Source organism: Musa acuminata, chromosome BXJ1-6, assembly GCF_036884655.1.
Source record: "Musa acuminata AAA Group cultivar baxijiao chromosome BXJ1-6, Cavendish_Baxijiao_AAA, whole genome shotgun sequence".
NCBI classification, from domain to species: domain Eukaryota; kingdom Viridiplantae; phylum Streptophyta; class Magnoliopsida; order Zingiberales; family Musaceae; genus Musa; species Musa acuminata.
In genome coordinates this window covers 2,165,067-2,188,611 of record NC_088332.1, presented here as the reverse complement: position 1 = coordinate 2,188,611, position 23,545 = coordinate 2,165,067, and the positions used below count along the sequence as shown (strand labels likewise).

Here is a 23,545-nt window from a genome sequence, read left to right as displayed (position 1 = left end):
AGCACAAAAGGGGGTGTCTTTTCTTCGAACGACGTCTCTTTCCCATTCCAAGTTCTTTTCTTCGACCGATTTGTTTCACCTTCCAAGTACCTCCCAATCTTTTCCTTATAGAGATCCTTTCTGAGACTCTCATCCCACCCTTCGCTTTGAATCGAAGCGAGGAGCAATGCCTGGGTTAGGGCTGCCCCAAAGATCAGGCTTGCAGCACGAGAAGCAAGGTTTATTTGTGGGAATCGTTCGGCCCTCTGTATGTCGGATTCCGTAGCTATGGTTGCGACCGTCGAAGCCCGATTCAATTGTCTAGAGCTCATAATCAGGTGATCCTTGGCCGATGTGTTTCAAGGGTAAATGCTGGATCCAATTTTCGTATTTCATGTTTGTTTTTTTATTTAATATTTTTTTATATCGAAACTCTTGTAATTGTTGGTATTTTGGTTTCTTGATGTTGATTATTGCGCTGGTTCTGTTCATTTGGAAACGGTATTTTTCTTTATTCTTTATTCATTGCTCTTTTAAGTCTTTTTTTTGCGATAGTCAGCAGTCGATGTTTTATGAGGGAAAGATACATTGCATTGAGCTTGTAGAAATGGTTTCAGTTTGCAACCTTCAAGATCGATTTTATTTGATGGATTAAGACCCAAATCTTTGCTTTAATAGAGAGTCGCTTCAACATAAATGCATTGTTTAACTAGGATGGATGCTAATTTTTCAGTGTTAAAATTACATGCATAACACAACCGATCAAATCTTGGCTAGGCACTAACAAACTTTGCACACGAAACAGTATTCGTTATGCAATCGAAATTCAAAGCGAGAAAATTGAATAACACGCATAACACAAGCAATGAAGAGTCACGCCAAAACCACATGAAGAGGCGATCCCTGTATCAACACGATCGAAATATCCAAAGATGTATCTTCTAACAATAATGTGATTGAATCGTCCATGAAGCATTCTACCATGATAGCACAATTGATGCATCATACATTAATGATGCAATCAATCAGTCATGAACTAACATGTGATGACAACAATCAACCATCAAGCATCCTACGACACAATAATGAGATCGAATTGACAAAATGATCAAATCGGCCATGAAACTTCTTATGACAATGATATAATCGAATCGATCATAATAAAACATCTTATGATTATGAAAGTCTAATAAGAAAATAACTCTAAGTGGTGTAGCCAGCTTAGACATGAAGCATCATCTAATAAGCATTCAATGTAATTGGCTGACATCATCTATGACCTACGAGCGAGTGGTTGAAAATGAATATCAATGGATAGGCTAAAGAGTTTTTGGACGAGTCGGAGAGAGTAAGGTTATGACAAGGAGTCTGCTGGCAGTTGGCATCTGTTAACAGAATATGATAGTAAGATAAATGGGGATCGAACCACTTTTCACGGTTTTAGTATATTTTTCGTCCTCTTAATCTGCAATTGGAGGAGGGTAACCGTACCACCAGGTCTTCGGACCTTCTGCACCAGCCACCGTGGAATTAATAAGACGTCCCCAGCCACCGTAGAATTAATAAGACGTCACCAGCCATCGTGGAATTAATAAGACGTCGAGTGGGGATCATTTTCCAATGCTCCATGTGAATCGAAAGCGTCGATTCAGAGTCTGGTGACCGTCGGTGTCAATAAGATGATGGATGTTTGATCATTTTTACACACATCTAGTTAGTTGACTGTACTCAAAATTGCATTATTTATACGTGTAGATCACGTGATCAGGTCCAATTAATTGGATTCTTCTGTATTATCTGGGGACTGCGGCATAGTGGTCTAGTATATCCATAGTCGATGAGTCGAATGAATTATTATGGAGATAATAATACACTAAGCTAGAAGGAGTTCTGACAGGTATGACTCACGACCAGCTCGATATTGGACCTAGAGGGAGCATATATCTTATTGGATATCCAATAAGCCCATGAATTATTAGATCCTATGGATGAGATCTAATAAAAGCCAATTATAGATTATTAAATATATAGATCTACTAATCTAAAAAGGTTTGGGTAATTGGATACAGATCCAATACTCAATAGGGGAGGATTCATTAGGGTTTGATAGGGACTTCTATTTAGTTTGGAGTTTTGAGGAGCGTCGCAATTTTGCCGTGTGAATCACTGCTGGAGAGGAGGGCGCTTGACCCTTTTCACCCTCTCGTAAAAATTTACAGAGGCATCGGGATATACAATCTATCTATTATATATGTAATTTTAAGTTTTACGATTTTTTGCGTATCAATCTTCGCACGACAACGAACAAACATACGGGGAATTAACGATTTTATTTTTTATTCTTTCGTTACGTATGTAATTTCACCTTAAAGATTTTTCAACAATGATATATTATTCGTACGATAGATTGATTTTAAAATATTTATTTTATGTTTCGGCGAACCTTCTGCCACAATCGATACAGAACCGACAAGACTCAAAAGAGATGAGTAAACTGCTGCCCTTATTTATAGGCTTAAAGGAAGGCCGGAAGCTACGCTCCGCGGTGTAGGCTACATTACTGTTGCAGCGGCTTATGATTGGAATAGGATCTTTGAGCGAGCAACGTCCGATTCTCAAGAAACGACGGACTGCTGCGAAGGCACCTACAAGAAGAAAGAGGCCTTAGATCGCCCCTGCAGAACCGCGCTCAATCAAAGAAGAAATCAAGAAAGAAGTAAGCATACGGGGCTAGTACTTTTTCTAAGCTTACGGGGCAGCGCTGCCATCTGCGTGCAGGCAGGTCGCCTGCAGCGGCGCCCGCAGGCACGGCGGCCACCTGCGCGCGGGCACTGCGCCCGCGCGCAAGGGCGTCGCCTGCCGGCGCTGGGCCTGCACGCGAGCCGCTAGCAGCGGCGGCAGCGAGCCCTAGCGGGCGGCGCTGGCCAGCTGGTGCGGCGCCGCCCGTGGGCAGAGGCGCCGCGAGGCAGCGGCTCCTGCGGGTGCCGCGCCCGCGGTGGCGCCCACCTGCAGGGGCGGCGCCGCCCCCGCCCCCCGCCCCCCGGCCCCTGCAGTGGCCGCCGCCGGCAACACAGAAGGGGAGAGGGTTAAGGTTTTCTGGGCAAAAGACAGTTTTACCCTTCGAAATTTGAGAAATTTCGGTTCTATCCTTTGTCCAAATTACGAAAATACCCCTCAGACGAACTATCGTGATGCATGTAGATTTTGAGAGGGTTAAGTTTTTATGATATCATCTTTTGTTCTTGAGTGATTTTGAGGAAAAAAAAAACTTGGTTGGATTTGTTTGAAGGGGTCATTCATAAGAATATAGAATATTTCTCTTTACTCGTTTGAAAATTTATTTATTTTTTGATAATTTGTTGTTACATAACATTTATGGTTCTTTCTGCTTTCTAATTGAATGCTATTGTATCATAATTATATGCAGATAGTATCCGTTTCACATCACAAGTAGCGTGTGGAAGAACTATTATGGAGGTGAGCTTTAAATTAATATTCAGCTTTTATTAAACTGTTATTAATTATCCAGTCCATTTCTTTTCATGGTTTAACATACATTCTCCTATGATCTTGTGTTTTTTATCGGTATACTTCTGACTAGACAACTTCATTTGCATTTGCATGTGCACCATTTGATCAATGTAGGAAGTGAAAAAGGTTATCGATATAAACTCAACAACCACTATCTTGGAAAAATAGAGTTTGTTATCCTGCTAGACCGTGGATGTGGTCAGGAAGTGTGGAGGCTCTTGGGGCTGAATAAAGTAGAACAACATGATAATGTTGGTTTAAATGATACTATGTAAGATCAAAATTGTATGCAGCTTTTTCGAGAATATTCTTTTGGGGATCATGTGCATGTAGTTCTTTACTTGTATTGGGTTGCTTCTATAGAGTTTGTTTCAGTTGGTTTTTGTTTAGGAATAATGCATTTTTACTAAAACCAAAGCCGAGATTAGCGACATGTATGTGGTGGCTGGAAAGTGAGAACAGTATGTATGCTAAGATTGGGACTCGATGACGGAAGAAAGTATGAAGGAATTGCTTGTTGTCTGGTTGGTATGGTACAATGTCTTGCCATGCATTTCCTTTGCTGGTTCAGGCATATATCATGTCATACTAGAAATAAGTAGCAGGCCTAATCTATCTTCGTAGAAAAAAGTTGTTACCGTGCTCGCTGTTAAAACTAGGTATTTTTTTGGGTTTAGGGTGTGCATGTTAGCACCAAAATCTTATCATGCCGGCTTATATGAATTCTGTGCATATCAAAATGGGTAAATGCAAATTGTTAGTTTTTTATGTTCTTTTTGATGTGCGCTTAAGTAAGCATGGATGGCCATCCTAAATATTATACTTGCATAGTTCTGTTTAACCATGTTATATCAACTATATCTCTTGTGTAGAAATATAGCCTCAAGCCTTCAACCTTCTTAAGAATTATATAATGTTCTATTTTGCAAGTGATGAGCCACATCTAGTCGAGTTGGCAAGAATGCCTAATAAAGAGAGCCAAAAGCCACCTGCTCTCGGAGATCTCCTTTGGGGTCCACCTTAAAAGGTCAAAATTGTGCAAGGTTTACCGTAGAGCCGACATATCTTTGCGGGCCACAGTATCTGTAGCTGTGATGAGGCCACATTTAGTTCCATATTAGTTGAAGAGTTGGAGAGCCAATGCCTAGGACAAAGCTGAAGGCTGCTCCTCTCTCAAAGGTGCCTTTTGGGATCTACACCATTCGAGGCCCACCGTAAGCAAGTAATTCCTCGTGGGCTAGTAAGTCTGCAAAGACGATGGGTGGTCTATGATAGACCTTATTAACAAGATGCTGGTTGGGTTGAGTTTCTTTAAGTGCTTTTGTAGTGAAGATCAGTGATTGGGAGCATCATTTGTACCACTTTACTGTTCTTTTTCATTTTTCTGCACATATTTTATATCTCGTTATATTAGAAAAGCAGAAGAGAATGAGATGATTAGATATTACAAATTACTAAGTCTCTAGGACCAAAATTCCAAAGGTAACTCAGATAAATATCGTCTTTATCGTCATCACCATGTAACTAACATTTTCTAATCAAATTGTTGATTAATGATTATTTGATGTTAAAAATGAAATAAGCTTTGGTATATTGTGATGATCTGTTCTATTTTTAGTATATATTAACATGCACTATCTTAATATGTTCGAAAGGTCTCTTCGTCTAGAAGCTCTAGGAGCATTCATTCTCGCAGTTCAGATAATTACGAGAGGAGTGAGAAACAAAGGTATCGCAGTGTTGAATATGGCAGAAGAGATGAACACGGGAGATCCAGATATACTACGGATTATAGCAGGAAGAGGAGTCGGCACGAACAGACTTCAAACACTCCTTGTAAGTTTGATCTTTTGATTGAATGTGGTTTATTCAGTTGTCTACATGGTTTTTTTATTTGAGCTAATGAGACCTATAATTCCCAGCTAGGTCAGGCTGGGATGACGGGAGGTGGGAATGGGAAGATACTCCACGTCGAGGTTCTAGGGACAACTATTCTGTGTCTCACAGATATCGACCTTCACCCTCTCCAATGTTGGCAGGTGCCTCACCTGATGCATGGCTTGTGTCCCCGTGGCTGGGCGGTAATACACCTCGTCCTGCAGGCAAGTATGACAAAATAAGTCAGATTTTAGTTATTATATCATTTACTTGAAAATCTCTTTCTTTTACCTTTATTTGTACTATCACTAGAAGCTTTGATGATAAAAATGACCATTGGGACTACAGGTTCTCCATGGGATAGTGTAGCTCCCTCTCCAACACCAATACGTGCCACAGGCTCCTCAAAAAGATCTGATTCGTCTCAGAGTGGAAAACATCGGCTACATTTTACTGTTGCAGCTGATTCAGAGGTACCTGTATAGGGTTTCTATTTTCTATTTAATTCTAATAAGTACAGTGCTATATGGTTCCTGGCATTGTGTTCTCAGTTTTGCATGTGCCTGTATGATGGGTTTTTTTTCCTAGAATATATTAGCATCAAAAACAGAACTTTGGGAAATTAAGGTAGAGTTGCACATATTGATAAATGCCCAAAACATTTAAAGCTAGAAGTAGCACCTCAATCAAGCTTTTAATATTAATCCGGCCAATCATGATAAATGCTTCTTGTCTCTAGTTGCTTGTTTAACCATGGCCATTAAGCTCTAGACTATGATTAATATAAATGGAAGAGACTAACTTGAATTTTGACGAATGAGATGCCAGCTATTTCCTTGCATTAGTTTGCTCTGTATGCATATTTATCTCTGAATTCCAATTTGTATGTGGTTAGTTTTGTTATTTGATGATTGTATAACCTTATAGACCTGAGGGCAGTCTTATATTGACTGTGATGTCCAGATGAATGTCTTTTGTTCTTGTAGCTTGGTTCATGCACTATAAACAGTAGAGACTCTTATTCATGATGCAATTAACTACGTTTTGTGTCAATCTTTATTGTATGTAATTGTGCAGATTACATAATGTCTTACAAATTAGGAGCAGGACTAGGTTTTGTGTTGTAGGATAGTTGGATAATTGGATCAATATTGGCTGAGGGTGATCTGATTTATTCCGAGAAATTGGGTATTTAGATAAATTGACTGGGATCAGACATTTCCATTATTGGTTTATCCTAGCACATCCCAACCCATTAAGTCTTGGAATCTTGCCATTTGACCGAGAGAATGAGAGAATATAACTGAGACGAGGAAGAAGAGAGGGAAAAGGGAGGGGAGATTGTGAGGGAAGAGAGGGCACCTAGAAGAAGAAATTTTGCAGAGGAATACAAGACAAGAAAGAGGGAGGCAGACTTAGCGCAATAGAGGGAGGAGAAAGAGTGCCCCTCCCTTTTGGGCCCCAAAACTGGAAAGACTGACAGATTTAGGAATCTCACTTAAATTTTTGTATCTTGGATTATTGATTGGATTTTTGGATTTAGACCAGATTCAACATGCTGTTTATATTCCACAGAGAATGGATTAGACTCCAGTGTCTACATGTTACCTACTACTATCGTTATGATGATGACATAATTTAACTGGACCTGTTAACAACAGTGAGTATAATAGTAATTGTTGTATGTTATATTGCATTTTCTGAAGTTAAGCGTTACAAAGTGCCAATTCACATTTAAAGAATTTAGTAGTAATTAATTGCTACAAAGATTTCAATCTTATTTTGATTTTAATTTATTTTTTATTTTTACATAGTATTGCTGGAATAATTTTTAACATATCTTTTAAATATTTTAAAATGATATAAAACTTTTAAATATTAATTTTTTATTTTTAGTTTTTGCAATATTGTTTCAACATTTTCAACATTTTCTATTTATATTATTTTCTTTATTAACTTGTTTAATAAAATTTATATTTGCAAAACATTTTCAGTTTTTAGGAAAACAAAACCCCTTCAGGATTTATCAGTAATTTAAAGGTAATGAATAATATAACACACGGCACTTTGTGTTTCTTTGGATATTATATTCATATATTAACTATAAATAAGATGCATCAGCTAATTTGTTATTTGTCATGCTGTATTTTCTTATGAAATATAGTAATTTAGAGTAACTTCATTACAAATTAATATATGATATGCAACATTATTTTTATGATGTCTTTGGTCTATTTTTTCTAATTCCTCTCATTTTCCTTATTTTATAAAATTTGAAATTTAGAGATTTTTTTGTTTCTCGATTCTGATTTCTCTTATATGACTGGTCCAACCAATGCTATGTTTTTGCAATTGACTGATCCACATACTGATTCTGATTTATGACCTATGTTTTGATATAAAGCTTCAGAATTATCTGGTAGAAAGAGTTGCATGCATTAGAAGAGCACATGCGATTTAGAGGAATGAATATGATTATTGCAAATGAGTAGCGCAAATACGTTATGAGGACTTTCTTCTGAAATAGGTCTTTAATATATAGGAATCTGTTATAAGTCTTTAGTTTTCTTAAAATCATCCAGTGGGTTCTCTTGCATCATTTTCTAGCTGTTTGCCAAATTGTCAATTTGGAAAGAACAGAATGGTGGTGTTATGCAACAAAAAGAACCATCTAAAGTAGATATCAGAAACTAAAAGGGGCATCATGACTACTCCGTTGGAACATTGCGACTCCCTCTCTGCTGGAACAAATGGTTGGTTCTTGATTGAGTTCCAATTTATTTGTGTTGCAGATCTCCACTTCGCCTGTTCTAGTATAAGCAAATGCCACGCATCATAGTTTCACCAGGTGGGTCTCACCAGGCTGTTAATTTCATGAAAAGCAATTGAGAATTGAGATCGTGTGTCAGATTTATTTCATCAAGGAACATTGTTGTAATTAATACAAAACACCTTTGAGCCACCTGAAGAAAAACACTATAGAGCACTGACCAACCATGCGGTTTTAAGATATGCTAGATCTATTGCTGCATGCTTTATTGGTCAGTAATTACAACTAGGATAATCCAGTGAGATATACATTTCCCTTTCAAAATTTTTCTTATTCGGTGGCTAGTTATGGCATGACATGAATGGTTTTTATGCAACAATGATACCTTGGAGATGAATCTGTACTATGAGGTTGGTGGAATAGATTCTTCGTATCCTGGTTAGGTGTTCGGATAAATATAGCTTGTGGGTGGATATGTATAATGGATTTTGTGGTTCTATTAGTTGCATACTGTCAACTTGTTGGCATGATGTTTTAACTTGCATTGTGCTGTTGCCATCCTGACAACATGCTGTTACAAGTCACATCCTTTGGTTCCGTTTAGGCACAAGAAAGGTTTTCCAATAAAAAGAAAATGGCTTACCATAAAAAACCTTTCGAGAAAAGAATTTTGAACAAATAACACCCCCATGGTTATTTTTCTTTTCATGACTCCTGTACAAGGCAACAAGCTTCAGACGATTAGCAACTAAGTTAAAGCTGTGCCTTGAGACGAACATTGTTACCATATTTTTATATAATTCTTTGTGAAAGGGACATGTCAACCAGCTTGGCATCGCAGATTTTAGCGTTAAATACTTGATTGTTGCATCGTCTAATAGGTTCAGCGATACCAAGTTGAAATCTGGTAATGTTGTTTGCTATGCATTTCACTGGCTCTGTTACTAATTCATGCCTAATTACTCCCAAGGGAATATTGTCCATTTTTGGTTGCCATATCATTATTTATTAAGTTAATGTAGCCTCATTTATACATGGTGAGAAAACCATACCATTTGTCTTCATTATTATGACCTTCTAGCTTCTGCTTCATTCTCCTATGTGCTTTGTTTTTAGTATTCTTTGATTCTTAGTTATTTTTTAATGAATTCAAAGGCTTATCTGCGCTTGTTTGTTCATTGGTTTATCTGCCATACCAGGAAAATGAAGCAGCTGAAAGCACCTTAACCACATTTAAGCCTTATGAGATCACAGAGGAAATGCGCCAAGAGATGGATTACAATGCTGACCGAGCATGGTAGGTGCTTGTTTATGAACCTTTCTTTTGACTGAAATCAAAGTGTTATAAACTTGTCTTGAAAATGTTACTCCGACATTCAATTTAATCAACTTATCTTTTCTAAGATTTTTACTGAAAACAAGGATTGAGCACCTTTTATTTTCTATAATTTTGACGTATTGCTTCTTGTACATAATCCTTTGGGGCTTAATGAATGGTATGTCATGAAAGTATCAATTGCGCTCTAAGTCCCTTGATGTTTTTTTTGTAGGTACGACAGAGATGAACATAACACAATGTTTGATGGTGATAGCTCGTCATTGTTTGGTGGGGATGATGCTTCTTATAAAAAGAAAGAAGCATCACTGGCAAAGAAACTGGTATAATATATCATTGCCTCTTCCATTCCTGATACCGAAATAATGTAGTTTTAGCAATATAAGCTTCCATATTATTTTTGCTCTATAAATTTATATCTCTTCATGTTAGCTTGCAATTAGAAGCACAAATGATTTTTGTTGGAAGTACTTCAATGTGAGTTCAGCCAATTAGTTTTGGTAAAAGTGAGGCTAGTAGCACATACTCCTGGGTAGCATGGTGATACTTGCATTTTGGATCTTCAGTTAATACCACTAATGCAATTATAAATTTAGATTTAGTCTATGGATGAGGTTGGGTCCTAATTAATTGTGTCAAGTTATTTTTTTTCTGTCTTTCAGAATTTTCATTTTTAATTTATTAGTATTTGTTGTGAAAAGGGATTGAGACTATTTTAGTTATTTTAGGATTCTAACCTTGGTTTCTGGTGAAATATTTGAAGTGCAGCTTTTGGTATGTGTAACTAATTAATTGTTATCCAAAATAAGCATCAAACTTATACTTGATGGATGTAGCAATAATACATCATATCAGCCTTTGATATGACAGTATTAAAGATTATGGCTTGGGAGAAAGAAGAAAATAAGAAATACAAGCAGTCAATTGTAATCTTTATTGTCTTTCTGATCTATATCGAGATTTAATTTTTATTATACTACTTAGGAGAAATGTATGTTGTATCGAGTTATGAAATTAATATATAAGTTTTCCCTAAAGTATGACATGGTCATCCTTTTTCCCTGCTTATAAGATTCATCTTGTTTCTGATCTGGCCTTTTACCTTGTTCACATTCGCTCTGTTTTATACACCTCTTACATCTGTGCTTGCTTCACTCATAATAATTTGACTGAAGCTTTTTTGGATTTTGATATTACTGATATGAAGTGGAAGGTTCTAGAATGCTCCCCATGCAGTTTCATGTTTCTGATTTTGATATTGCGGTGGTCGTATGACCCATCTTGTACAAGACATGTACTCTCTCATGATGCAGGACATTAGTATTAGGCTTGATATGAACATGTTTTTTTGAACCAGCAGTAACCCTTCAGATTAAAAGAAAATTATTTATAAGAGCAGCTATGTTTTGTCTGCCACTATGTTGAGTAGCCGAGAAGAATATTTGAAATGGTAGGAGCAGCTTAAGGCTTTTGAAATGAATGTCTAGACAGAATAAATAAAATAGTGAATGGCACCTCTGGAAAGTTTGATATGTAGCCTGTTAAGTTATCATGTATGGAACATCATCTGAAATATATTGGATGTATTCAAGAGGTAAGGCTAGTTAATTAAATTTGTCTTTAGCGGTTGAAAAGCTTGGCTTATTAGATTCCTGACTTATCTAGACTTTGTTAACCCAAAGTCATTATCACCTGCTGGATCTTTATCCTTGATACAACTTGGAGATTGTACTAATATTATTGCAAGTCATAGTAGAAAAAATAAATTCATTTACATATACCACTTTTTTTCTTATATATGTGTAATGCTGCAGACTCGTAAGGATGGAACATTGATGACCCTTGCCCAAAGTAAGAAGTTATCACAATTGACTGCTGATAATGCTCAGTGGGAAGACCGACAGCTATTGAGATCGGGGGCTGTTAGAGGAACAGAGGTGCAGATTAACTTTGAGGATGAGGATGAGCGCAAAGTCATCCTTTTAGTTCATGGTATGGTGAAGTTAGATCTAATTGTTCTACAGTATTACTCTGTAATGTCTTTATCATTACCATTGATGCTATGTTCCTGTGAGTACCTCGGTGTCCTATTCTGTCATGAAGGAGGAATATGAAGTTGATAATGAACTCTTAGGATGATGTTTGTTGTTCATGCTATAGATTTTGGTTCACAAGTTCTAGTGAGGTGTCTACGGTAATCACATTATAATCAGATTCATATTAGTGCTTACAAAAGGATTTTGCATAAATTAAAGAAAAAATTCTTATATATCAAGTCCGATATTTTTCTATTATTGCACATTTTTCCTGTTCAACTTTGGTGATTATTTTGGCATAACAAACCTGAGGATTATGTACCAAGATTTGTTATCACATATCTTACCAAAAATTAAGATAATATTAGAATCCTAATCTAATTTAAAGATACCCAAATCTATAAAAAATGGAGGATTATTTACCAAGATTTGGTATTGCATATCATATAAAAAGTAAGGATAACATTAGAATCATAATATAACCTAAATATATCCAAATATGGTAAAAAATCATTTCTATACATTTTAATGAAAATAATTTTGTAATACCTAGAAAATAGAAAAAAATCATTTCTCAAATTTGACCAGAAAATATCTGTAAGATAAATAAATTTACAAAAAATAGGAAGATTAACCCTGACATATCTAGACTCAATGGAGACCTGACTAAGTGCAATTTGGCTTTGGGCTCAAATTGTTCTTCCTCATTTTTTATTACAATTTCACATTTTGTTAACATCTTCAGTTCTATTGTAAATTATGCGGATGTGCAATGCACTATACATTTTGTTACAGAAACCTAAGGTTGATGCTTCTTGTGCTAATTAATACTCGGAAAGAGTTGGGTTACAATTGTGAGAATTAACGTGCTAATGATTAACATTCACTATTTGTGTTTTAAGAATTTCAATTCCTTACTATGTTTCCAAAAGGATTTATGTTGTGAAATGTGCAATTTGTTTCTGTAATAAACGTAACTAGCTGTTTGAGAGCTTATGGAAGAGAAATGTCACTTGTTTCTAAGATATTTTGAATGTCATTTGCATTCTATAAAATATAGTATACAATACCTATGCCAGAAGCAAGCTACCCTTTTGTTTAAGAAGTCTACTGGGAAGTCTTGTAAATATAAGCAGTTTCTTGAGAGATCCTGAAGGGCCATCATTGATAAAAAAGATAAAAGACTTGAATAATAGAAATTGTCCTGCGTTAGACTTATCTGATATTCCATCATCTATGATAAATATCCATGCGTCATGAAAAAATGCTGGTCTTTCAGAGAGATGTTGTTTGTTTCCACTGTTTTGAGTGAGTCAAATTTTATTTAAATACCATGTTTGTTTGGAGGAATCCTAACTTATCTTTGATGAAGTAAAAAAAAAAAAGAAAAAAAAACTCTTAGTGATGAATCCTCTAGACTGAAGTTCTATTTTTGCAAAAGGCTGCTTGTGCTTTTTGCTCACAACTTCCTCCGTGCACATACTGATATGTGTGTTAATTGACATGTTCTGGCAAAACATGGTTATACTGATATGTGTGTTGTTTGGTCCTAATGAATTGTATTACCAAGTGGCTGAAGTTACTGAGCACCTGTTCCAACTTTTTGCAGATACAAAGCCCCCTTTCCTGGATGGTAGGGTGGTATTCACAAAACAGGCTGAACCTGTAATGCCTATTAAAGATCCCACATCAGATATGGCCATAATTGCTCGTAAAGGTTCTGCTCTGGTTAGGGAAATTCATGAAAAGCAGAGTATGAATAAGTCACGCCAACGGTTTTGGGAGCTGGCAGGATCAAAACTTGGTGACATTCTAGGGGTCCAGAAGACAGCTGAGCAGGTTAGTATTTGTGATCTTAGCTGATTAATTTTCTTGTCCATCTCCTTTGAATAACTCAACTTTCTCTGCCTCAAATATCAGATTGATGCAGATACTGCAGTGGTAGGAGAAGAAGGCGAAGTGGATTTTAAAGAGGAAGCCAAGTTTGCAAGGCATATGAAAGAGAAAGGTGAAGCAGTAAGTGAGTTCGCCAAGTCGAAGTCCATTTCACAACAAAGGCAGTATCTTCCAATATATTCTGTTCGTGAGGAACTGTTGAAGGTCAATATCTATAAACGTATTGGTCAACATATTCACTTTGCACTCTGTAATGCATGCTTTGTTTGGTTCTCTTTAAACGTCATATCTTATTTTGTGTTTTCTGTTATATGTTGAATGAAATTAATGATTAAGGCTTTCCTAGGAAAACAAGTTAACACCAAAAGTTAACAACTCTCATCCCCCTCGCCACCTCTCACAACCATAGTCATCCATCCGAACCTAGATTGCTGCTCTTTGCTATCAGTATTCAAAGCAGCCATGCAAATGCTTTTCCCTCTCCTTACACTCTATTTGTCTTTTCTCATTCTGTTCCTGCGATAAACACGGACGGAGTGTGACCTACTAACTCAACACATGCTATCTCTATGATTCCTAACACACTTCTCATTTGATCTCTCTCTCTCTCTCTCTCTCTCTCTCTCTCTCTCTCTCCCCTCTGTCTTTTCTCCCTCTTCACTCAAACTACTACTCACCATTGCGTTGCACCGCTGAAGTTGAATACCGATTTCACATTCTTGCCCTTTCCCTGCCTCTTTTGTAATCCTTTCTCTGTCAGCTACTGACAACATTCGACTGCAATGGTGCTCAACAACCCTTTGTTTCTGTCACAAATTGTCTTTCCCTTCTCTGTTCTAGCTTCTCTCCCTTTTCTCTCACTTTCTTATTTTCCCTCACACCTTTCTCTCAGTTTCTCTCCCATTCTTCCTCTCGTTCTTTGTTTCTCATTAAAATGCTTAGCTTTATAATGGTACACATGAAATTAATTTTTTATTTTATACAAGGATACCAAAGGTATAAGTCCATTGACAAAATGGTACTGTACCGGTCCCGTAGATTACCAAAATCAATATCAGACCAGTTTTTAAAATATTTTCTAGCATTGTTGTTAGATGCATAGTTGATTTCTAGGACCACCAGTTATTTAAATGAGTGATTCCCAAATAACAATTCAACTACTCCCATATTACACATATCATGAATGAGGCTAAGATACCCTGCACTTGTAGCATGGCCCAGTATATTTGATATCCTTAGTAACTGTGCTATGTATTATTAAATTTGAGACATTACATGTTAGTTGTAACACCATTAAAAATTTTCCTCGTGTTGGCGATATCATTGTTGTTTTTGATATGTTCATGATTTCCTATGCAATTTTTTATCACTGTGCTTAATTCTTCTGCTTGCTCTACATTAGGTTGTTCGTGAAAATCAGGTAATAGTTGTAGTTGGAGAGACTGGTTCTGGGAAGACAACTCAATTGACACAGGTAACACCCACTTCCAATACTCTCTTTGATTTTATTCAACATATAAGCCGTTTATTGTTATGCTGATGATAAAGCTACCTGACAGTATCTTCATGAAGATGGATATACAAATGGTAGTATTATTGGTTGTACACAACCAAGACGTGTGGCTGCCATGAGTGTTGCTAAACGAGTCAGCGAGGAGATGGAAACAGAGTTGGGTGATAAAGTTGGTTATGCCATAAGATTTGAAGATGTCACTGGTCCAAATACTATAATAAAGGTTTTTTTTTTACCTTATTTGGAATTTCTTTACTTCATGTTCTTACTATTATTTTTATGCTTACTTCAAAGTCTAGAACTTCCGATGTTAATTTTTGTTCCATGGGCATCTTTAGTCCATTTTATTATGGTATTTGACATATTTAGTTCATTTTATTACAGTATTTGAAGTATTTAGATCATTTTATTATTGTCTTTGATATCTTTAGTTCCATGACAAAATTCACTCCTTGATTGCATTCCACTGTATATACAGTAGGTTTATTTCAAAATGTTAACTATTATGAATTGGTTTAGCAACTGCTATGGAATCTTATTAGGATTTCTCCTACTTAAGTTCTAGCTATATTCTTCTCTTGATTAATTCACTTATGCATTGGACTAATTGGCCTACTATTTAGGATCTTCTAGTAATTTCTGGTGATAAACTTAATTGTATCATTTATCTTAGATTGAAGTATACTCACCAGAATGTTATATTTTATTTGTGTAGTACATGACGGATGGGGTACTTCTGCGTGAAACATTGAAGGACTCTGATCTTGACAAATACCGGTATGCTTATTGTCCTTTTTTTTGTTTCTATTTTTGTTTTAAGAAGACTTATTTTCCACACTTTTTAGAATCGGTTGTTCTTATTCTATGATATGAAATTCCATAGAAAATTATCTTTAGCTTGCAGGATTATTTGTTTCTGCCATGATGTTTGGATATTCTTAAAATTTACTTCCTTTGTTCACGTCCATCAGATCAATAAGTAAATTGTCAAGTGCACTGGTAGAAGATGAAAAGAGGTTATGTCTATATGTGACAGTATTAAAAAGTCAAGGAGAACATAAAACTAACCTATTACCTGGTAAACTAAGACTCATTGCTGAGAATTATCTTTCACAACACTCTTCCATCACTGTTTAGTAAAGGACTTTTTCTTGTTATTTACTTTTAGGAGAAGTTGGAAATAGAACTATGCTTTTCCAAAGCATATTGGAGGAACATTTTAGAGTTTCTTACTTCTTTTTTATATGATCTTTCCTAATATTTAGCTTGAGGGGAAAAAGGATATTAGAAGTTAGAACTATGCTTTCTGACAGAAGATGTAGAGATGGGCGGGGTTTTGGAAGATGAGGTGCCATTCTTTTTCATAGAATATCTTTCCTAATATTTAGCTTGAGGGGATTAAAGATCTTAGATTTATGCTTTCTCGCAGCAGATTTAGAGATGGGTTTTTGATTAAATGTTGACTATTAAATTAGATCATTGGGTATCTACTTTTGGAAGATACGCAAATAACCTGTCGGAACATACAATCAACAAATGATAATTGTAGTTATAAATTCTTACTGTTGCATCCTTCACCATGTCACTCCCCTTTATATGCTGTACCGCTGTAATCTTATGCTCACAGTTGTTCCAGAAAGTCATTCTTTCTAACTGTGGAAATTCAAGTCATTTGATCTCTTGTTCAGCTACCTTCATCAAACAGATATCATCGAGGTTTCTTGTTCAGCTACCTTTTTTGTTTTTGCGGTGGTCACCTACTGGTCAACCAGGATTGCTTGTCCTTGTTCTCCATTGGATCATCCAGAGATTTACTTCGTGGTGGATTTTTTCTTTTTCCTGGACATACTAACTGCAAGCTTGGATGGATTAGTTCTTGGTGTTCTTTTCTATGTCTAAAGCTTATGCTATCAGATAGTTTTGTTTTCTCCTTTGCTGCATGGTAGATAGTGTAAATTGACCCATAAAGCTATTTCTATTCATGATCTCATTGTTTTTCTGCTCTTCCTGTCCGACGAATCGAAGAGGATAGAGTCTCGTTATGTACAAGGGCTTTGAGTTATGCATTGATTTAAACTAAGTGATGTTATGTTGTCTTAGCTTGAAAAACTTCACTGTTTGCTAATGTTGATATTGGCAATAAAACAAATATTGTTTCTAGTTACTATATACATAACAGACTTTAGGTAGTTATGATCTTCGAATTGTTAAGAGGGAAAGATTCTTTGAATGTCTTTTGCTTGTTTTCTCAAACTTAATTTTTATGCTTTGTTTTTTGAGGCACAAAATTGTTAGGAAATCACATAGAACTTTGCTTTCATAACATGAACTGTTTTTGAACTTTGTGTATCCTGAGAAATACTTCTTTTTCCCAGAGTAATTATCATGGATGAAGCACACGAGAGATCACTGAGTACCGATGTTTTATTTGGTATACTGAAGAAGGTAGTTGCTAGGCGACGCGACTTCAAGCTTATTGTAACGTCTGCGACGCTGAATGCTAAAAAATTTTCCGACTTCTTTGGAGGGTAAGATGAGTCAGCTTTGTAAGCTAATACCTTTACTGATGACCCATTTATTTACTCTCTGCACTCCTGGCCAACCTAACCTTTTTCTCTCTATGTTCCAGTGTTCCGACTTTTCAAATCCCTGGAAGGACATTCCATGTAAATATCCTGTACAGCAAAACACCGTGTGAAGACTATGTTGAAGCTGCTGTTAAGCAGGCGATGACTATTCACATTACAAGCGCTCCTGGTGACATTCTCATCTTTATGACAGGGCAGGATGAGATTGAAGCTGCCTGCTATGCTCTTGCTGAGCGTATGGAACAGCTCATCGCATCCACAAGCAAAGCAGTCCCAAAGCTCTTGATATTGCCTATCTATTCTCAGTTGCCAGCTGATCTGCAAGCAAAGATCTTCCAGAAAGCTGAAGATGGTGCTCGGAAATGCATTGTTGCAACCAACATTGCAGAGACATCCCTTACAGTAGATGGTATCTTTTATGTCATAGACACAGGATATGGTAAAATGAAGGTTTACAATCCTAGAATGGGCATGGATGCTCTACAAGTGTTTCCAGTTAGCCGAGCAGCAGCTGACCAACGGGCTGGGCGTGCTGGCAGAACTGGTCCTGGCACTTGCTATCGGTTATTTACAGAGTCTGCGTATCAAAATGAGCTGCTTCCTAACCCTGTTCCAGAGATCCAGAGAACAAATCTGGGCAATGTGGTTTTGCTGCTTAAATCCTTAAAGATTGAAAATCTTTTGGATTTTGACTTCATGGATCCGCCCCCGCAGGAAAATATTCTCAATTCAATGTACCAGCTGTGGGTGTTGGGCGCCTTGAACAATGTTGGAAGCCTCACTGAGATTGGGTGGAAGATGGTGGAATTTCCCTTGGATCCACCGCTTGCGAAAATGTTGTTGATGGGGGAGCAGCTAGAGTGCATAAATGAGGTTTTAACAATCGTGTCTATGCTTTCAGTGCCTTCAGTTTTCTTCCGACCAAAGGATCGGGCAGAGGAGAGCGATGCGGCAAGGGAAAAATTCTTTGTTCCAGAATCTGATCACTTGACACTTCTCAATGTATACCAACAATGGAAAGCAAACCAATACCGTGGGGACTGGTGCAATGACCACTTCTTGCATGTGAAGGGCCTTAGGAAGGCAAGGGAAGTCAGATCCCAGCTGTTAGACATACTCAAGTCCTTGAAGATTCCCCTGACTTCATGTGGGATGGAGTGGGATGTGGTCAGGAAAGCAATCTGTTCTGCTTATTTCCACAATGCTGCCAGATTGAAAGGTGTGGGTGAATATGTGAATTGCCGGAATGGAATGCCCTGCCACCTGCATCCCAGCAGTGCACTGTATGGGCTTGGATACACTCCAGATTACGTGGTTTACCATGAACTTGTACTGACCACAAAGGAGTATATGCAATGTGTGACTGCAGTCGAGCCACATTGGCTGGCTGAGCTGGGACCAATGTTTTTCTCTGTTAAAGAGTCGGATACATCTATGCTTGAACACAAGAAGAAGCAGAAGGAAGAGAAGACTGCAATGGAGGAGGAGATAGAGAATCTGAGAAAAGAGCAAGCGGAAGCAGATAAGTTGAACGAGGCGAGGGAACGGGAGAAAAAGGCAAAACAGCAGCAGCAAGTCATCATGGTAGGTGTGCGGAAGGGCCCAAGGACGTATCTCAGACCGAATAAATAAGAGGCCTGAGAATTACTCTCATTGCTGGTCTCTTGTTTTTGTCAGGCCCGCAACAGATTTCTCTTTGAGAGCAAGGTGCTGAAAGCCTCTGCTTTACCTCATCAGTCGAACCGGACTAGTTGTTGCCCCTCGCCTCTAGCAATAATGGAAAGCGGGGGTCATCTCATTTACAGCTTTTCTTTTTCATTATCCTTATTTTATAAAATTTGAAATTTAGTGATTTTTTTGTTTCTCGATTCTGATTTCTCTTATATGACTGGTCCAACCAATGCTATGTTTTTGCAATTGACTGATCCACATACTGATTCTGATTTATGACCTATGTTTTGATATAAAGCTTCAGAATTATCTGGTAGAAAGAGTTGCATGCATTAGAAGAGCACATGCGATTTAGAGGAATGAATATGATTATTGCAAATGAGTAGCGCAAATACGTTATGAGGACTTTCTTCTGAAATAGGTCTTTAATATATAGGAATCTGTTATAAGTCTTTAGTTTTCTTAAAATCATCCAGTGGGTTCTCTTGCATCATTTTCTAGCTGTTTGCCAAATTGTCAATTTGGAAAGAACAGAATGGTGGTGTTATGCAACAAAAAGAACCATCTAAAGTAGATATCAGAAACTAAAAGGGGCATCATGACTACTCCGTTGGAACATTGCGACTCCCTCTCTGCTGGAACAAATGGTTGGTTCTTGATTGAGTTCCAATTTATTTGTGTTGCAGATCTCCACTTCGCCTGTTCTAGTATAAGCAAATGCCACGCATCATAGTTTCACCAGGCTGTTAATTTCATGAAAAGCAATTGAGAATTGAGATCGTGTATCAGATTTATTTCATCAAGGAACATTGTTGTAATTAATACAAAACACCTTTGAGCCACCTGAAGAAAAACACTATAGAGCACTGACCAACCATGCGGTTTTAAGATATGCTAGATCTATTGCTGCATGCTTTATTGGTCAGTAATTACAACTAGGATAATCGAGCCACATTGGCTGGCTGAGCTGGGACCAATGTTTTTCTCTGTTAAAGAGTCGGATACATCTATGCTTGAACACAAGAAGAAGCAGAAGGAAGAGAAGACTGCAATGGAGGAGGAGATGGAGAATCTGAGAAAAGAGCAAGCGGAAGCAGATAAGTTGAACGAGGAGAGGGAACGGGAGAAAAAGGCAAAACAGCAACAGCAAGTCATCATGGTAGGTGTGCGGAAGGGCCCAAGGACGTATCTCAGACCCAATAAATAAGGTTTGTGAATCGAGCTAAAATTTCTAGAGCTAGCGACTTGTGTTTTCTTTGAAACGTATCTGTTGTACCATAAGAATTACTAATCAGAATGAATATCAACACTCAGAGAGCCATATTTTTTATGAAGTTATCCCATATTACTTAAGCTTTGTTATATCACTGGCCATTACTATCCAAAGATTAAAGAGCATGTGTACATAAACTTGGTGAAAGAATGTATGCTGTATTCTTTATATTCTTTGATTCAAGAGGTTTTCATGTGCAATGAAATCTTTTTAGCTTATCAGCTGACATAGCACGTTCTTGTTGGGCGGAAGATGCTCACATTTTGAAGGGGACAAGATACCGTAAAATAGCATTATTATGTCAGTCAAAATTACGTTTCAGATTTATTATGTCTTGATTTATCTGCTTGCTTCATATATTTTGCTCGTATCTTCGACCTGGACATTTTAACAAGGCATGCTATATTAACATTCTTGACCGATGAAACAATGTGCCTTCGGTTTGCTAAGTAGAAGATATAATGCACGAGTTATATGCGATCAATTATACATAATATGTCTTAAATTAAATATTACAAAAGAACCGATGACTAACGATATTACTTATATAGCCTTGCTCGTTAATGAGCGGTAATTATGGGTCAACGAGCACAAAAGGGGGTGTCTTTTCTTCGAACGACGTCTCTTTCCCATTCCAAGTTCTTTTCTTCGACCGATTTGTTTCACCTTCCAAGTACCTCCCAATCTTTTCCTTATAGAGATCCTTTCTGAGACTCTCATCCCACCCTTCGCTTTGAATCGAAGCGAGGAGCAATGCCTGGGTTAGGGCTGCCCCAAAGATCAGGCTTGCAGCACGAGAAGCAAGGTTTATTTGTGGGAATCGTTCGGCCCTCTGTATGTCGGATTCCGTAGCTATGGTTGCGACCGTCGAAGCCCGATTCAATTGTCTAGAGCTCATAATCAGGTGATCCTTGGCCGATGTGTTTCAAGGGTAAATGCTGGATCCAATTTTCGTATTTCATGTTTGTTTTTTTATTTAATATTTTTTTATATCGAAACTCTTGTAATTGTTGGTATTTTGGTTTCTTGATGTTGATTATTGCGCTGGTTCTGTTCATTTGGAAACGGTATTTTTCTTTATTCTTTATTCATTGCTCTTTTAAGTCTTTTTTTTGCGATAGTCAGCAGTCGATGTTTTATGAGGGAAAGATACATTGCATTGAGCTTGTAGAAATGGTTTCAGTTTGCAACCTTCAAGATCGATTTTATTTGATGGATTAAGACCCAAATCTTTGCTTTAATAGAGAGTCGCTTCAACATAAATGCATTGTTTAACTAGGATGGATGCTAATTTTTCAGTGTTAAAATTACATGCATAACACAACCGATCAAATCTTGGCTAGGCACTAACAAACTTTGCACACGAAATAGTATTCGTTATGCAATCGAAATTCAAAGCGAGAAAATTGAATAACACGCATAACACAAGCAATAAAGAGTCACGCCAAAACCACATGAAGAGGCGATCCCTGTATCAACACGATCGAAATATCCAAAGATGTATCTTCTAACAATAATGTGATTGAATCGTCCATGAAGCATTCTACCATGATAGCACAATTGATGCATCATACATTAATGATGCAATCAATCAGTCATGAACTAACATGTGATGACAACAATCAACCATCAAGCATCCTACGACACAATAATGAGATCGAATTGACAAAATGATCAAATCGGCCATGAAACTTCTTATGACAATGATATAATCGAATCGATCATAATAAAACATCTTATGATTATGAAAGTCTAATAAGAAAATAACTCTAAGTGGTGTAGCCAGCTTAGACATGAAGCATCATCTAATAAGCATTCAATGTAATTGGCTGACATCATCTATGACCTACGAGCGAGTGGTTGAAAATGAATATCAATGGATAGGCTAAAGAGTTTTTGGACGAGTCGGAGAGAGTAAGGTTATGACAAGGAGTCTGCTGGCAGTTGGCATCTGTTAACAGAATATGATAGTAAGATAAATGGGGATCGATCCACTTTTCACGGTTTTAGTATATTTTTCGTCCTCTTAATCTGCAATTGGAGGAGGGTAACCGTACCACCAGGTCTTCGGACCTTCTGCACCAGCCACCGTGGAATTAATAAGACGTCCCCAGCCACCGTAGAATTAATAAGACGTCACCAGCCATCGTGGAATTAATAAGACGTCGAGTGGGGATCATTTTCCAATGCTCCATGTGAATCGAAAGCGTCGATTCAGAGTCTGGTGACCGTCGGTGTCAATAAGATGATGGATGTTTGATCATTTTTACACACATCTAGTTAGTTGACTGTACTCAAAATTGCATTATTTATACGTGTAGATCACGTGATCAGGTCCAATTAATTGGATTCTTCTGTATTATCTGGGGACTGCGGCATAGTGGTCTAGTATATCCATAGTCGATGAGTCGAATGAATTATTATGGAGATAATAATACACTAAGCTAGAAGGAGTTCTGACAGGTATGACTCACGACCAGCTCGATATTGGACCTAGAGGGAGCATATATCTTATTGGATATCCAATAAGCCCATGAATTATTAGATCCTATGGATGAGATCTAATAAAAGCCAATTATAGATTATTAAATATATAGATCTACTAATCTAAAAAGGTTTGGGTAATTGGATACAGATCCAATACTCAATAGGGGAGGATTCATTAGGGTTTGATAGGGACTTCTATTTAGTTTGGAGTTTTGAGGAGCGTCGCAATTTTGCCGTGTGAATCACTGCTGGAGAGGAGGGCGCTTGACCCTTTTCACCCTCTCGTAAAAATTTACAGAGGCATCGGGATATACAATCTATCTATTATATATGTAATTTTAAGTTTTACGATTTTTTGCGTATCAATCTTCGCACGACAACGAACAAACATACGGGGAATTAACGATTTTATTTTTTATTCTTTCGTTACGTATGTAATTTCACCTTAAAGATTTTTCAACAATGATATATTATTCGTACGATAGATTGATTTTAAAATATTTATTTTATGTTTCGGCGAACCTTCTGCCACAATCGATACAGAACCGACAAGACTCAAAAGAGATGAGTAAACTGCTGCCCTTATT

The 23,545-nt window shown here is 37.2% G+C and overlaps 1 protein-coding gene across 1 annotated transcript; it reads left to right on the top strand.

The window, feature by feature from the left end:
* The first annotated feature begins 2,487 nt into the window (after positions 1–2,487).
* LOC135675573 (pre-mRNA-splicing factor ATP-dependent RNA helicase DEAH7-like) lies at positions 2,488–19,456 on the top strand. Its single transcript, XM_065185855.1, has 15 exons — positions 2,488–2,695; positions 3,407–3,456; positions 5,166–5,346; positions 5,433–5,612; positions 5,737–5,861; positions 9,358–9,455; positions 9,709–9,817; positions 11,309–11,486; positions 13,140–13,369; positions 13,451–13,630; positions 14,829–14,900; positions 14,986–15,162; positions 15,655–15,716; positions 17,315–17,467; positions 17,569–19,456. Exons 2-15 carry the CDS (start codon positions 3,451–3,453, stop codon positions 19,157–19,159), a joined length of 3,342 nt encoding a protein of 1,113 aa, XP_065041927.1. The 5' UTR covers positions 2,488–2,695; positions 3,407–3,450; the 3' UTR covers positions 19,160–19,456.
* The last annotated feature ends 4,089 nt before the right edge of the window (positions 19,457–23,545 follow it).

Excerpts from the sequence above, each read along its gene's own strand:
- LOC135675573 (XM_065185855.1), top strand. Across the intron at positions 5,347-5,432 it reads ACAGACTTCAAACACTCCTT|CTAGGTCAGGCTGGGATGAC; the intron begins GTAAGTTTGATC and ends TATAATTCCCAG. Across the intron at positions 15,163-15,654 it reads GTCCAAATACTATAATAAAG|TACATGACGGATGGGGTACT; the intron begins GTTTTTTTTTTA and ends TTATTTGTGTAG.